Source organism: Pan troglodytes, chromosome 6 (assembly GCF_028858775.2).
Source record: "Pan troglodytes isolate AG18354 chromosome 6, NHGRI_mPanTro3-v2.0_pri, whole genome shotgun sequence".
NCBI classification, from domain to species: Eukaryota; Metazoa; Chordata; class Mammalia; order Primates; family Hominidae; genus Pan; species Pan troglodytes.
Genome location: NC_072404.2, coordinates 42,187,617 through 42,201,995, shown reverse-complemented (window position 1 = coordinate 42,201,995; position 14,379 = coordinate 42,187,617). Strand labels below are relative to the sequence as shown.

At 36.3% G+C, this 14,379-nt stretch overlaps 1 protein-coding gene across 8 annotated transcripts in view; it reads right to left on the bottom strand.

Moving 5' to 3' along the window:
* ANLN (anillin, actin binding protein) overlaps window positions 1-14,379 on the bottom strand; it is a 63,804-nt gene that overhangs the window by 22,767 nt on the left and 26,658 nt on the right. For 2 of the 8 annotated variants that reach the window (XM_009452893.5, XM_016957268.3), the window contains 13 exons: window positions 13,681-13,791; window positions 11,405-11,640; window positions 10,570-10,715; window positions 10,140-10,287; window positions 8,892-9,027; window positions 8,080-8,256; window positions 6,700-6,826; window positions 6,054-6,102; window positions 5,905-5,961; window positions 4,908-4,946; window positions 4,612-4,633; window positions 3,619-3,731; window positions 2,277-2,330 (listed from right to left, as the gene is read on the bottom strand). In XM_009452893.5, the coding sequence (XP_009451168.2) occupies window positions 2,277-2,330; window positions 3,619-3,731; window positions 4,612-4,633; window positions 4,908-4,946; window positions 5,905-5,961; window positions 6,054-6,102; window positions 6,700-6,826; window positions 8,080-8,256; window positions 8,892-9,027; window positions 10,140-10,287; window positions 10,570-10,715; window positions 11,405-11,640; window positions 13,681-13,791 (1,415 nt within the window). The remainder of the gene's footprint in view (window positions 1-2,276; window positions 2,331-3,618; window positions 3,732-4,611; window positions 4,634-4,907; window positions 4,947-5,904; window positions 5,962-6,053; window positions 6,103-6,699; window positions 6,827-8,079; window positions 8,257-8,891; window positions 9,028-10,139; window positions 10,288-10,569; window positions 10,716-11,404; window positions 11,641-13,680; window positions 13,792-14,379) is intronic. The other 6 variants (XM_009452894.5, XM_001169875.7, XM_024357789.3 and 3 more) reach the window with 6 other exon arrangements.

Below are 14,379 nucleotides of genomic sequence, written 5' to 3'. Positions count from 1 at the left end.
AAAATTGTTTGCTCTAATAATATTTAAATTGACATTTCTATTTCCTAAAAGGTATAAATACCTATGAGGTTCCTTTAAGTCAGAAGAGGAACTTTGGGACATCCTTCTCCCTTTATCTATAATAGTATAATAAAACTATGACTGTTTTGGATTCCCTATTCAAAGAAAGGGTTTGAAAGTCTGACTCACTAAGATTTGTAATTTAAATTCCAGGATGCCAGGCTTTAAATCAGATCTGAATAGCCTCAAATAAAATGGAAATCCACTGACAGTGGTGTCCTAAATCCGTAGAGCAAACCAACTGGATTAACCTCAACAGAAATTCCACTCTGGAAGGACCTCACAGATAACCCCTGTGATTGTTGTATTACTGGTCAAGGCACCAGTAAAATAAACCAAGACTGCCTTGCACTGACAGTATCTGATAAGGCAGGGAAGACATGTATACTCTTTCAGTGACAATTAAATAGGATTATTACATGAGTATAGAAGGCCTTAAATTTTTCCCACCAACTTCAAGACCATTCAAACTTAACTATTTTAAATATTCTCCTACATCAAACCCTGGCAATTGGAACAAATATTTGCTTCCCCTCCTCACTCAGAAAAGCACAAAATTTGTTCCAGATTTTACTTCTAAATTGTACTGTATCTGACTGAGAAGGAGTCTCGAGAGTAAAAGACACAACAAATTAAATTGAGTGGTTTGATTTTGCACTCAATCATGTGGTTGGCTATTTAAGTTATAAATTCAAAGGAGTTAAGTGAATGGGAATATAATTTAATTTTAATTTGTAAATGTGACATTTTGATTCAAAATGGCAGCCAAAAAAGTTTTTAAAAGAACAGTCTATATTTAAGATATGTCATTGAAATCTCTTTCATTTTAGAGATTAATGAAATCTCTTACATATGTAGAAACTGGCTATGTGACAATACTGAGTAAAAAACAGTTCGTAAAATCCCAATTCTTATGGTTATCTAATTTGCAAATCCTATTTTAAGAATTTAAAATAAAATAAAAAATACCATCCAGCATTTTGTTAACTAGCATCTCTTTAACCAAGAGAATGTTTGTAACTGACCTTTACAAGAATATTAAAAATCTTTAGATGGGCGCAGTGGCTCACTCCTGTAATCTCAGCACTTTGTGAGACCAAGGCGAGTAGATCGCCTGAGGTTGGGAGTTCAAGACTAGCCTGGGTAACATGGTGAAACCCTGTCTCTACTAAAAATACAAAAATTATCTGGGCATGGTGGTGCACACCTGTAATCCCAGCTACTCAGGAGGCTGAGGCATGAGAATTGCTTGAACCTGGGAGATGGAGGCTGTAGTGAGCCGAGATCGTGCCACTGCACTCCAGCTTGGGTGACAGAGTGAGACTCTATCTCAAAACAAAAAAAAAACTTTAAAAAGTCTTCCAAAATACATTATTATATTCAGTATAATTTCAGTGCTAAATGTATTATAATTTCAAAATTAACAAGCAAAGGGTCGTCTATCTAGCAATATACCTATTAGCCAATTAAGACCATAAAAATTTTCTACTTTTGGCCAGGCACAGTGTTCACATCTGTAATCCCAGCACTTTGGGAGGCCAAGGAGGGCTGATCACCTGAGGTCAGGAGCACGAGACCAGCCTGGCCAATATGGTGAAACCCTGCCTCTACTAAAAATACAAAAACTAGCCAGATGTGGTGGCATGCACCTGTAGTCCCAGGTACTTGGGACACTGAGGCAGGAGAATCGCTTGAACCCAGGAGGCGGAGGTTGCAGTGAGCCAAGATCACGCTACTGCACTCCAGCCTGGGTGACAGAGCAAAACTCCATCTCAAAAAAAAAAAAAAAAAAAAAAAAAAATCTGCTTTTATTTAAAACATCACCAATAGCTCTTCCAGTATACAGGAAGTCAAAAATATTGAATAATTTTTAGTTTTAAATATAGTTACTAATTGGTATTCTAATTGTACCTAGAAAAATCAATATTGATGTGAATATAGGATTATAATGAACTATAAGAGAGAAGAAAGAATATGGAAAAAGACCCAAACACCAAACATGCATTGAAAAAATAGAAAACTTTCAAAGGAGGTTTTAAAGTATTGAGAGTGGAGAAAAAGACACCCATCTATAAGAGTCTCATGATAGAATAATGTACATAATGTCCTTAATTATTCAAAGTAAACAAAAAGATAGTTAGTAAAATATATGTAGATCAAAAATTAAGGATTGATTTTTAAGCTCATTAATTTCAAGCAAAGAAAATAATGGCAACCTTTTCCTGGAACAAATAGCCCAGTAGCTCTCGCTCTCTTACATCATAATTTATCTAAAACAGACAAAATAAGAGACAGAGAAAAAAAGAGCCAGGATCACTCAACTGGTTAAAGTAACTCAATTACTAAATAAAAAGTTACAAAAATTTTTTAAATTAACTTGTTAAAACACATTCATGCATTAATAGTAATCAAAACTTCAAATACAGTCTGCTTTTTGTCCATCAGCTAAAAGAAAGCATTTCATAGAATTTTAGATTGTTTCAGGCTAACCTAATATTTCTGTACTGGAAAACAAGACCCTAGAGAGATGAGGTGACTTTGCTCAATGTTAAAGAGTAAATCACTAAGGGTAAACACTAGAAACCAGGGCTTCTAATTTTTACACTTCTTCATCTCTATATTCTCACTACAGAAATCTCATATGATAATATAAATTATCACTGTATTATATAGAAGTCAACCCAAGAAATAAAATTTGCCTCTAGTTGTCTCACTCCTTAAAATAGTCTTGGTGAAAAAAAGACTCAATACTGATGTTAACACAGATCTGATTTTTGAAGCTTCTAATATGAAAGGGAAGTATGAGAAGGAAATCTCTTAGATTCGTAAGTACTTTTCTAAGAGGTTAATCTACCTTTCACTATCTTGTCAAAACTAAATTCATAAAATATTGTTCATTTCAAAATATAGGTTCAAATAGGCTGGCCGGGCAAGGTGGCTCACACCTATAATCCCAGCACTTTGGGAGGCCAAGGCAGACAGATGGCCAGAGCCCAGGAGTTCGAGACCAGCCTAGCCAACATGATGAAACCCCATCTCTACAAAACAATAATAAAAATTAGACGGGCGTGGCATCACGCGCCTGTAGTCCCAGCTACTTGGAAGGTTAAGGTGGGAGCCCGCAAGGCTGAGGCTTCAGTGAGCCATGATCAGCCCACTGCACTCCAACCTAGGTGACAGAGTGAGACCCTGTCTCAAAAACAAAACAACAACAACAAAAAAAAAACACACAGAAATGGAAATAGGCAAGATATTATGTTTTAAAATTATAAACTTAACATCTAAATGCAGGAAGTAATACTTCTTTAGTCAGAAGTGATACTTAGAATAAGCAAGCATTCACTGAAGTTCTAACTATTAAAAGGGAGACATACTTCCAAGACAAAAAAAAAAAAAAAATTAAGGTACACTCATACCTAGCAAAAATGTGCAATTCTAAGAACATATGTTTTCAGTCAAAGATTTCAAATACCTAAAAGCATTGTGGCATTTCCATTGAGCTAATTTTTCTAAGATTAAAAAAAAAACACCACACCCTTAGAAGTAAAGTTGGATTACCTTGTCCAGAACAAACTTAGTATTTCCTACTGAAGACAATGATAATGTGTAAGATCCGACAAGGGCGAAGTTGCTGGTTCGCACAGCACTGAGACCTCCTGGACTGGCCATGACTGTGAAGAACGAGGAAATTAAGTTTAGTTCAGAATGACTTTTGTTAAGTATAAGTAACAATTCCTCACCCAATCCCAGTAGAAGAAAATTAAGCTGCCACAGAGAAAAAAAAAACTGCCTCATTTTCCTTCATCTTTAAATATGGGGGGAAAAATCAACTTATTTCCTAATGAAAGAGGTACAAGCACTCCTTAATAATTGGGATGGATGTGTTTTTAAAGATATAGACCTAAAAATGTATGCATAAAAAGCAACTTCCCGATAAAAAACATGGAAAAGACTTCAGTGCTAGTTATAATGCAGGGTGACAAAATCAGCAGCAGAAAATATCTCTGTACAGGTCTCTTAGTAACTCTCTTGCGCCACAGAGAAGAAAGAGACCAATAGCCTAAAGGAAGTGAGTGAAACCAGCTCCATCCTAATTCCTTTTGGAAAAAGATAGGCCTAAAGTCATTCTAAAGAAGGCCTTTCCTGGCTTAACGGCATTCCAGTTCCCAGTGAACTAGAAAGATGCATTTCTGACATGATACAATGCCAGTTATGATCAGTAAAGCTAAAAGAAGTAAAATCTGCAGTATGGAAAGCACAAAACAAATCTATAGAACAATAGAAGTTGAAGTAAAGAGTAATGCTACCTGCTGCTAGAGCTGAATAACATGATGACTGGTGCCTCTATGGTGGTACCTAACAAAGGTGCAACCAAACTGCATCCTACTCTGGCCAGTAATCCTGTTACTAAGAAACTCACATAGAAAATATTATTCCAAAGGAGATCAAGGTAAACATTCACAAATCAAGATGGCCTATATATATGTAAATATGCAAGTGCTTAATTCCTTACCTTATTCTAAAGTTTCAAATAGTTCAAGATACACTCACCTGAAGAATGAATGTTGCTTTTCTAAAAAAAAAAAAAAAGGTGTGAAGAAGAAACATAAGTTATTTCCCTTATTTGATACAAAGATTTAAATATGAATCACTCATCTCTTTTAACACAATAAGAAATACATTTCAGAAAACACTTTTCCTACATAAATTACAGGGATTTCCCCCCATTAGTCCATGTTAAAATTTTCCACAGTGCTCAAGGTTCAGAAATGGTTAACCAATTTAAAACTGTATGGGTAAGATGAAGATTTCTCAAGGAAGCTCAATTTCTCAAAAATTCTACTTACTGTGGTTATAGATGTGAGGAGTCGCTTTGGAGTAATAGCCTAAAAGAAAAGATAGCTTACTATATATATTTCTTATTAAACATTATGTCTCAGAAAGTAAAACTATCCAACCTTGAGAAATTCCTACATAGAAAATAATTAATTCTTAGCCGGGAGCAGTGGCTCACGCCTGTAATCCCATCACTTTGGGAGGCTGAGGCGGGCGGATCATGAGGTCAAGAGATTGAGACCACCCTTGCTAACATGGTGAAACCCCCTCTCTGCTAAAAATACAAAAAATTAGCCAGATGTGGTGGCACACACCTGTAGTCCCAGCTTCACAGGAGGCTGAGGCAGGAGAATCGCTTGAACCTGGGAGGTGGAGGTTGCAGTGGGCTGAGATTGCGCCACTGCACTCCAGTCTGGGCAACAGAGCGAGACCCCGTCTCAAAAAAAAAAAAAAAAAAAAAGAATGAGTTCTTAAATATGAATACATTACACATGAGTCCTTGAGTAATTAATTCTTAAATATGAATACATTACACTTGAGTCCCTGATTAAGGCTTTCTTATACTGTTAGTCCTTTTTCATTAGAGCTAAAAAAAAAAGTTTTTAAAATGATGACTTAAGAAAAGAACACAGACTGGGAAGGCTGGAAAGCAACCTTATGCTTGCAAAGTGACCACATAATTATTAAGTACTGGTTTAGAGAACATAGAGAGAAGAGAGCTCAGGGAAAAGTCTTGAGAAAAGTTTTAAGCAGTTATAAAAGTTGCCAAGTAAATGTAGAGAAAATAGAATTATCTAGCCCGAGTGTATCAGGAACTTATACTGAGAATCATGATCACTCAGTTTATTTTCAGTATTCATACCTATTTAACATAGTAACTACAAATTGGAACATGAAACTGATCCAAAAACTTCCTAATCATTAAAAGTTGTACATAAATTAAAACTGGTATGATGATATCTATTACTTCTGATGAAAATATTTTTACTGGGTTTCTTTAATTCTCACCTTGGACTTGGATGTTTTTTTCTTCTTATCAAGGCCTGAGGGATCTTTCTTTTGCACCTACGCACAAACCCAAAGTATAATTAATTTATAATCTGATATTGTTAAGAAAAATATACTCTTCATTATTTTAGAAGGCTTTATCAGCTTACCAAGCTGTAAACTTCAATATTTATTTCAAAGTCATTGGATACATCTTGCCTGGAAAAATAAAGCATTAAGTAAAACCTTGAGAGAAAACCTCAATCACACCATTAAAAATGATGCTACAAATACTCTTACAAGACTCTAAGTAAAGGAATCCACTATGACTTTAAAGTCAATAAAAATTGTTAAGAAGTCTATTTTTTCCCTATAATGCAAGTCCAAAATATTTTCCTCCGTGTTTTACAACTCACAATCTTCAATAATAAAAGTAGTAATTATTTTTCAAACTGCACTTTGACTCTTATTTAAAAATAAATGTTTCACTAAATATAAACGTATTTTCATTAAGACTGAATGTTAAGTACATTATGAGATTTAAGGCATATGTTAAAAATCTATGGTCCAGGTTTAATGTATATATCATTTCAAAATATGTAATACCTACAGTCATGTGGAAAAAAGGTGCTATTCAACAAAAGGATAGAAACATATGAGTTAAAGCAACAAATTGAAAGATGGGTTATTCGTCAATATAAAAAGAATGTGCATAATGCGTTTCAAAGATTATAAATGCCACCTGAATGCTTTAGACTGTATCAACTCTACAAAAAGAAAAATGCATTCGAATCATCAAAAGCCTGATTTACTTACAGAGTAAATGTAGTAGTGAATGTCAGAGCATCACCGTTAAGAGAGTTTGAAGTACTTGCTAATGGTGTGGCTACCATATTTTCAGCTCCTGCTTTTAGTATAATTAAGTAATAGTAATTTGCTGCATCTGTAAGAAGTAATCATATTACATAGTAAGCACAAGCAAAATCAGATTTAGCTAATCAGCATTCTGGAATACCAAAGAAATAAAGGAATACTGAACTGATTTATATACAATTTATTTTTAAAATTACTAAAATCAACTTTCCAGACACAAAAAGCTAAATAAGACTTAAGTAGGCAGTATAATCCTGAAATAAGCATCATCAAGGTCTCTCCCTATTATGTAAATTGAAATAATTTCACTCCACATTTCTCAATTTCTGCTGATTTTGAATTTTACCTAATGACCCTTAATTCTTAACTAATAGTACATATCTCAAAAGGGTAAATTATGGTTTGAGATGAGGTCTCACTATGTTGCCCAGGCTGGAATGCAGTAGCTATTCACAGGCACGATCCCACTACTAATCAGCACAGGAGTTACTTATGACCTGCTCCATTTCCGACCTGGGCTGGTTCACCCTTCCTTAGGAAATCTGGTGGTGCCCCGCTCCCAGGAGGTCACCATATTGATGCTGAACTTAGTGTGAACACCTGATCGGAATAGCACACTACGGCCCAGAATGCCTGGCCTCAATGTAAACCCCATTTCAAAACTGAGATTAAAATACTGTATTTCTATAAAAGTTACTCAGAGATAAATTATAATAAAAACATAAACTATTTCTTCACCATTTGTCATTAATAACCACGTACCTCAAGACGCATACTAAATTACCAATAAATTTCTGCCCACACCCCATCAAAATCAGATAACATCAATAATTAGAACCTAAATTACCTTATTCCTACAAAAGTGCTCAAACCTTTCACAATCTCCATTCACTTTCCCTATGCCTGAAATTTGCTTCTCACCTATGTCTAGCCCTCCTTCCCCTCAAAAAAAAATATTTTTAAATAAATTGTGTATAAATCAGTTCAGTATTCCTTTATTTCTTTGGTATTCCAGAACACACACAAAAAAATTTGTGTTCCACACAAATAAAATTTTAAAAGGAACTTTAAAAACCGTATCCAACATTTAATAAAACTTTATATTCAAACTTTCAGTAAGAGCAATGTCCATTATTGTGTAGATTGGTATCCCTATATATATCTGAAGTTTTCTTATTTTTATTATATCTCAATAAAAGGACCTAAAGGCCAAAGATACAAACTTTGCATTGTTATGCATGATTTACTTGTTTCTATTCTGTACAATTCAATCTAGGTGAGGTTCATAATTTAACACACCATCTAGAAAAATCACCACCATACCTGGTTTCTGAACCGTACTGCAGACAAAATCTGCTTTTAGAGGCAAGCGGATTTCTGACAAAGTAACTGATCCTTTGGATGGCATAAATTCACTTTGGGGACTAGCCTTATTCTTCCTCTGGGGTCCTTCGTTCTTCAATTTATTCAATTCATCAATCAAAAGTGTTCTCTTCTCAGCTATGTAAAACACGCAATATTCCAAATATTAAAATTGTAACTGTTTCTAATGAGAGCAAATTCAAAAAAGCGTACTGATATGGAAACTGTACGTAATAGTGAAGACGAAATCAGTAACACTATCTTTATAAAACATGGTAGGTGGTTGGGGAAAACCTTGATTGCTCATTTACCAAGTCCTTATAATTTAATACATCAACTTTCGGCTAGTTTTCATGTGTGGCATCATCTGTCCACCCCAAAATGCCCCATCATCACCACATATACGTTCACAGCAAAATTCACAGAAGTTGTTTTAGCTATTTATTGATAAGGGAAGGAAGGGAGAGAGAGAGAGAAAGAGAATGTAGGTGTACATGTGTATAAATAGAGATTCATTCATTCATCCATTCATTCATTCAATCTGCACAACTGCATTTCTTCAAATGCCTTTCGGTTGCTTTTACCTTTCATGCAAACTACAATTTGTTTTACATAGAGTTCTTAAACCTTATAAAAACAAGAACAAAAAATAGATCCAGTGGAACAGATGACTAGGAAAAGCCCTTTCTCTAAACTTAAAGATTTCTAACTATCAAAATGAGTTTTCCCTGGTTAGAAATTTGTTGGAACTCTTTCAGGTGCATCACACTTACTTGCAATTAGAAGAAGTCTTTCTGCTTCAGCTTCTTCTAGGGACCCTTTTCCATGCTCTTCATCAACACAGCAGTTAAGAGCCTGGCTAGCCTGATAGATCACTGTCTGTTGCATATTTATTTCGTTATTGAGTTCCTAGGAAAACCAACAAGAGGAGAAAAAATATACACATTTTAAATCATCATTTTCACTTTAAATTTTAATTCTAACTAACTTGATTGGATAGTTTCTAGAATTTCCAGATGAAAGTCAAAATGTTAGTTTCACTGCTCAAGTTTCTCGACTATGCACTAAAAACATTTAGCATGTTACAATAATTAAGCTATAAATATTATTCCTTATGAAAAAACTTCCAATTCATACTTATTAAAGTTAAAATTGGGGTTACATCCAACAACGTAGAAATTTAGAAAGTATCTGATTCATTTTATTTAAATTACAATTACACTGTTTTTTTTTAATATGCTTCCTTAGGGCCAGGCATGGTGGCTCACACCCGTAATCCCAGCACTTTGGGAGTCCAAGGCACAAGAATCACTTGAGCCCAGGAGTGTGAGATCAGCCTAGAAAACATAGTGAGACTCCATCTCTATTTTTTTTTTATAATTAAAATATTTTTTTTTAAAGCCAGGCATGGTGGCTCATGCCTGTAATCCTAGCACTTTGGGAGGCTGAGGTGGGTGGATCACCTGAGTTCAAGAGTTTGAGACTAGCCTGACCAACATAGTGAAACCCCATCTCTACTAAAAATATAAAAATTAGCCAGGTGTGGTGGTGCACACCTGTAATCTCAGCTACTTGGGAGGCTGAGGCAGGAGAATTGCTTGAACCCGGGAGGCAGAGGTTGCAGTCAGCCAAGATTGCGCCATTACAATCTAACTTGGGCACCAAAGAGCAAAATGCTGTCTCAAAAAAAAAAAAGCTTCCTTAGCATGAAAAAACCTTGAAGAGCATAACAAATTTCCCACTACATCATTATCCAATTAATAGTTATACTTTAAGGATATTTATGAAAAACTTGTTTAAAAATAAATATTTCAGCAATATCAAACGAGTTTCCAACTTTTCAAAAAGAGTACCTTTCCAAAAATAAACTGAATTCAAATGTGATTTACTGAGCTTCTGTGCATCAGACACTATTCTGGCCACTGAGGGTTCAGAGATAAGTAAGGCTGGGCCCTTGTCCTCACAGAGCTCACAGCCTAGTGCAAGAAACATTCCAAAGCCCTTTCCACAAAAGTACATACCTGCATTTTCTGTTTGATATTAACTTGACAAGGAAAGGCATTATTTTTTTCATCCAGTTTTGAAGTAACATCTTCCTTCCGAACAATCACCTGCTTTATTGATGGACGTTCTGTTTCTTTGAATCTTTGAGATCTATATGCATCAATGCTTCAGGAGGTAAGTTACACTCTATTAGAAATCCAGCAACACACTGAGCACTATCCTTTATTGAACATATCAGCAGAATTTGACACTGACATTGAACATGTCAGCAGAATATTTCACAACAGAATGGAACTCTCATTTGGTGAAAGAGAGGCTAACAAAAGTTATTCCAAACTTTTATACAGATGAGTTATTAATAACATTATAATTACAAATTATAACACGACTTATGTCAATCTAAACCATGACCCTTAGTGAGTGAATGCCTTCCAGAAATGTTCTTACCTGTAAAGAAGATCACGATCTTCAGAACCGAGGCTATCACCAGATTCAGCTCGAGGGACACGAGTTCTTTGGAATTTTCCTGGTTTTGGACTTTCATCACTTCTGCTGGTGTCTTTCAGTTCCAGTCTAGGTGTGGACACTAAACTCTGTGGGAAAACGCATCAGATATTAACATTGATCCTAAATGATAATTCATTTTATTCTGTGAAAATCAATGAATTCTCCATTAATATTAAGAAAAAAATCCAGTAAGCTGATTGATTCATCATAAAAACAAAGCAAACTAAGTTCCTAACACATAAAAGAATAAATAAAACTACAAAGACAGCTGAAACTTATACTTTAAAAAAAAAATTCTAGTTGAATCAATCCCCAGAGCTGCAGTTATTCAATTGAGGGTGAAAGCTAATAACAGCAGTTAGCTGTAACTAAATGTTAGTTACATGTGTTTGGAGCTAACTACCGATATACTAATACAACAATGTTCACATCAACTCCACTATATAGGTATTATTAATAACCTCGTTTAACAGAAGAGGAAATGGTGGCATAGAGAGCTTAAATAACCTGACCAATAAACAGTCAGCAAATGGCAGAGCCAAAAGCTGAGCCCAAATGCCTGGCCTTTTAAGCCATGTTACTCTTTGGATTTCATCTAAGGTCAAAAGGAAACCACTCAAGAGTTTTAAGGTTTCTTTTAAGAGAACAGACAACAGGTCTGCAAAATTCCCTTGGCTACAGAGCCAAATGCCCATCTGTCAACAAAAGAAAGGGGAGATATGAATACTACTTAGTTTACTTATGTCCTGGGCCTGTTTAGTTAGCCTTTTCTTACCTCTGGACTTACCACACCAACTGTTTGTGCCAATGGTGCAAGTAAAGACATTGAGGAGATATTCAGTGCATCTTCCTGTTCTTCGCTGCTTTCTGCTAATGCTTGATCCATCTCCTCTTGGCTCTTCTCCATATCTAGTTCACCTTCCTCTAGGACATCACTGAAGAGGTCATTAATTACTTTCGAACTATTGATATCATCATCATCCACACTCATCTCAATTTCACGTATCACTTCTGAAAAATATTTCAATAGGTGGATACTGTGACTCAGATATTTAAGAATTAAAGGCATAACAAAGAAAATTTAATATTCATATTCTTACTAAATAGGAAAAAATGCCTTAAAAAAAAGCACCTCCTAAAAAGAAAAATAAGAAAATACTACTAATAAATGAAACCAAGATAATCTTCAGCTTCAATGACACTTCCTAAGAAATGAATATTGGTAATCCCAGCACTTTGGGAGGCCAAGGCGGGCAGATCAACTGAGGTCAGGAGTTCAAGCCAAGTCTGGCCAACATGGCAAAGCCCAGTCTCTACTAAAAATACAAAAAAAATTAGCCAGGCGTGGTGATAGGTGCCTGTAATCCCAGCTACTCAGGAGGCTGAGGCAGGAGAATCACTTGAACCCAGGAGGCAGAGGTTGCAGTGAGCCCAGATTGTGCCATTGCGCTCTAGCCTGGGGGACAAGAGCGAAACTCTGTCTGAGACAAAAAAAAAAAAAGAAAAAGAAAAATAAATGAATATTGGGTCTATCAAAACTGATTCAATACCTTGGGTTTAAGTAAGAGCATTAAGAACTCAAATGTAGAATAATAGCCAAAGACTTCAGACTTTCAAAAAATATTCTCTCAAATGACTTTTCTATGGTTGAGAGCTACCCTTTCACACAGCAGTCAATAATAGGAAAATATTAATGTCACTTAGGGCAGGGTTCGATAATAACCTTCAGGGGCTGCTAACACCTTGTGGTATTATGATATATACTGGTTTTCGTCCACAGTTCCTAGCTTATAACTGCTGTATCCCTAGTTACTGTCTTTCGTTATAATGTTGGGTGCATTAGGCCTAACAGGAAACAGAACTCTCCTGCCCTCCTTTCACCTGCCCCACGGCAGGACTCTAATCTTCTCCTATCTTTCTCATTGTGGTTCTTAAGATGACCCCCACACCCACCTCACCTCTCACCAGAGAGGATCCAGCCTCATAACCTGGGGGAGGGAATGCTGACTTTATGAAGCTTCCACTGAAACCCAAGACAACTGGGTTCAGGTAGCTTCCGGATAACTGAACACGTGGAGGTTCCTGGAGGGTGGCGCCCCAGGGAAGGCAATGGAAGCTCCATGCCCCTTTCTGTATACCTCACCCATATCCTTTATAATAAAGCGGTAAACATAAGTATTTCCCAGAGTTCTGTGAGCCAATTAATCCAAGCTAAAGAGGGGGTCACAGAAACTTCAGCTTGAAGCTGGTCGGTTAGAAGTTTGAGAGGCCTGGGCCAGGTGCGGTGGCTCACGCCTGTAATCCCAGCACTTTGGGAGGCCAAGGCAGGCGGATCACGAGGTCAGGAGTTCCAGACCAGCCTGGCCAATATGGTGAAACCCCCTCTCTACTAAAAATACAAAAATTAGCTAGGTGTTGGGGCAGCGCCTGTAGTCCCAGCTACTCAGGAGGCTGAGGCAGAAGAAAGGCTTGAACCTGGGAGGTGGAGGTTGCAGTGAGCCAAGATTGTGCCACTGTACTCTAGTCTGGGCGACAGAGTGAGACTGTCTCAAAAAAAAAAAAAAAAAAAAAAGGGAAGTTTGAGAGGCCTGGACTTGCAACTGGTATCTGAAGGAGAGGAGGCAGTCTTGGGGACTGAGTCCCCAACCTGTGGGATCTGACACTACTTCCATGTAGCTAGTGTCAGAGTTGAATTGAATTGAACTGGTCACAAAAGTCTTCTGTGTTGATGATTGTTGTGGTGGTATGAAAACAGAGGAAAACACAGTCCCAGAGAGTTTTTCCCTGAAACACCCCTATACCAGTACAGAGCGTGGGAGGGCAGCAACTTTCCTACCCCTGTCAAAGTCAGTGAGGGTCTTAACCACACTTTTACAGGTGCCTGTGAGCTAGCAGTAACTGTTAACAGTACCACATCTTGGTAGAAGCTACAGTGTATTCTGATTTAACTTAAAAAGCAGAGATACTCTCAATTTGAATATGTGCTTCTATCAATATATTATTTCCTATAGTATGTGCAAAGTTAATAATAAATAAAGAATAAAAACCAACCAATTTTCTGCTCAACCTTTGGGTCTGATGTTACTTGTAAGGATTTGTCCTCTTCTAAAAACAATGTTATTTTCAAAGGGCTAGATTTCGTCATTTCGCATTCAGTGAAACCTAAAAATGTTTAAGAAAGACCATATTAATATATATAAGAACCTATAATTTTCTAATTATGGAATCTTGTGTTTTTTTTTCTGATTATAAAACTATGTATTCCTTTTAAAATATCCAAACCCAGAAATGTATAGAAACACCCCTCCCTGAACACCTGTCCTCTCTTAACCCATTTATGCCGGAGGTTGCAAATTTTTTTTGTGAAAAATCAGACCTTGGCGACAACCTTGAGCAGGAGGACATAAGTAACTCCCATAAGCTTAGCGTTCCAATAATGGAACACTAGGCATAAATGCATTAACTTTTCCCCCACCGAGAGAGAAATGGGACAGCAATATTACCAGGTTATTGTTTGTTTTTCCAGTTTCCCCCAAGGTGTGCATATTTACATATCATTTTGTTTTGTTTTGTGATCATACCACACATACCACTACTCTGCAATTTGTTTTTTACTTTAAAAACAAAGTGCCAATAAAATTACTCAAAAACTAGGAATAGAAGGAAGGTACACAACGTAACAAAGGCCATATTATGAAAAGCCCTCAGCTAACATTACACTCAACAGTGAAGGATTAAAAGCTTTTCCTT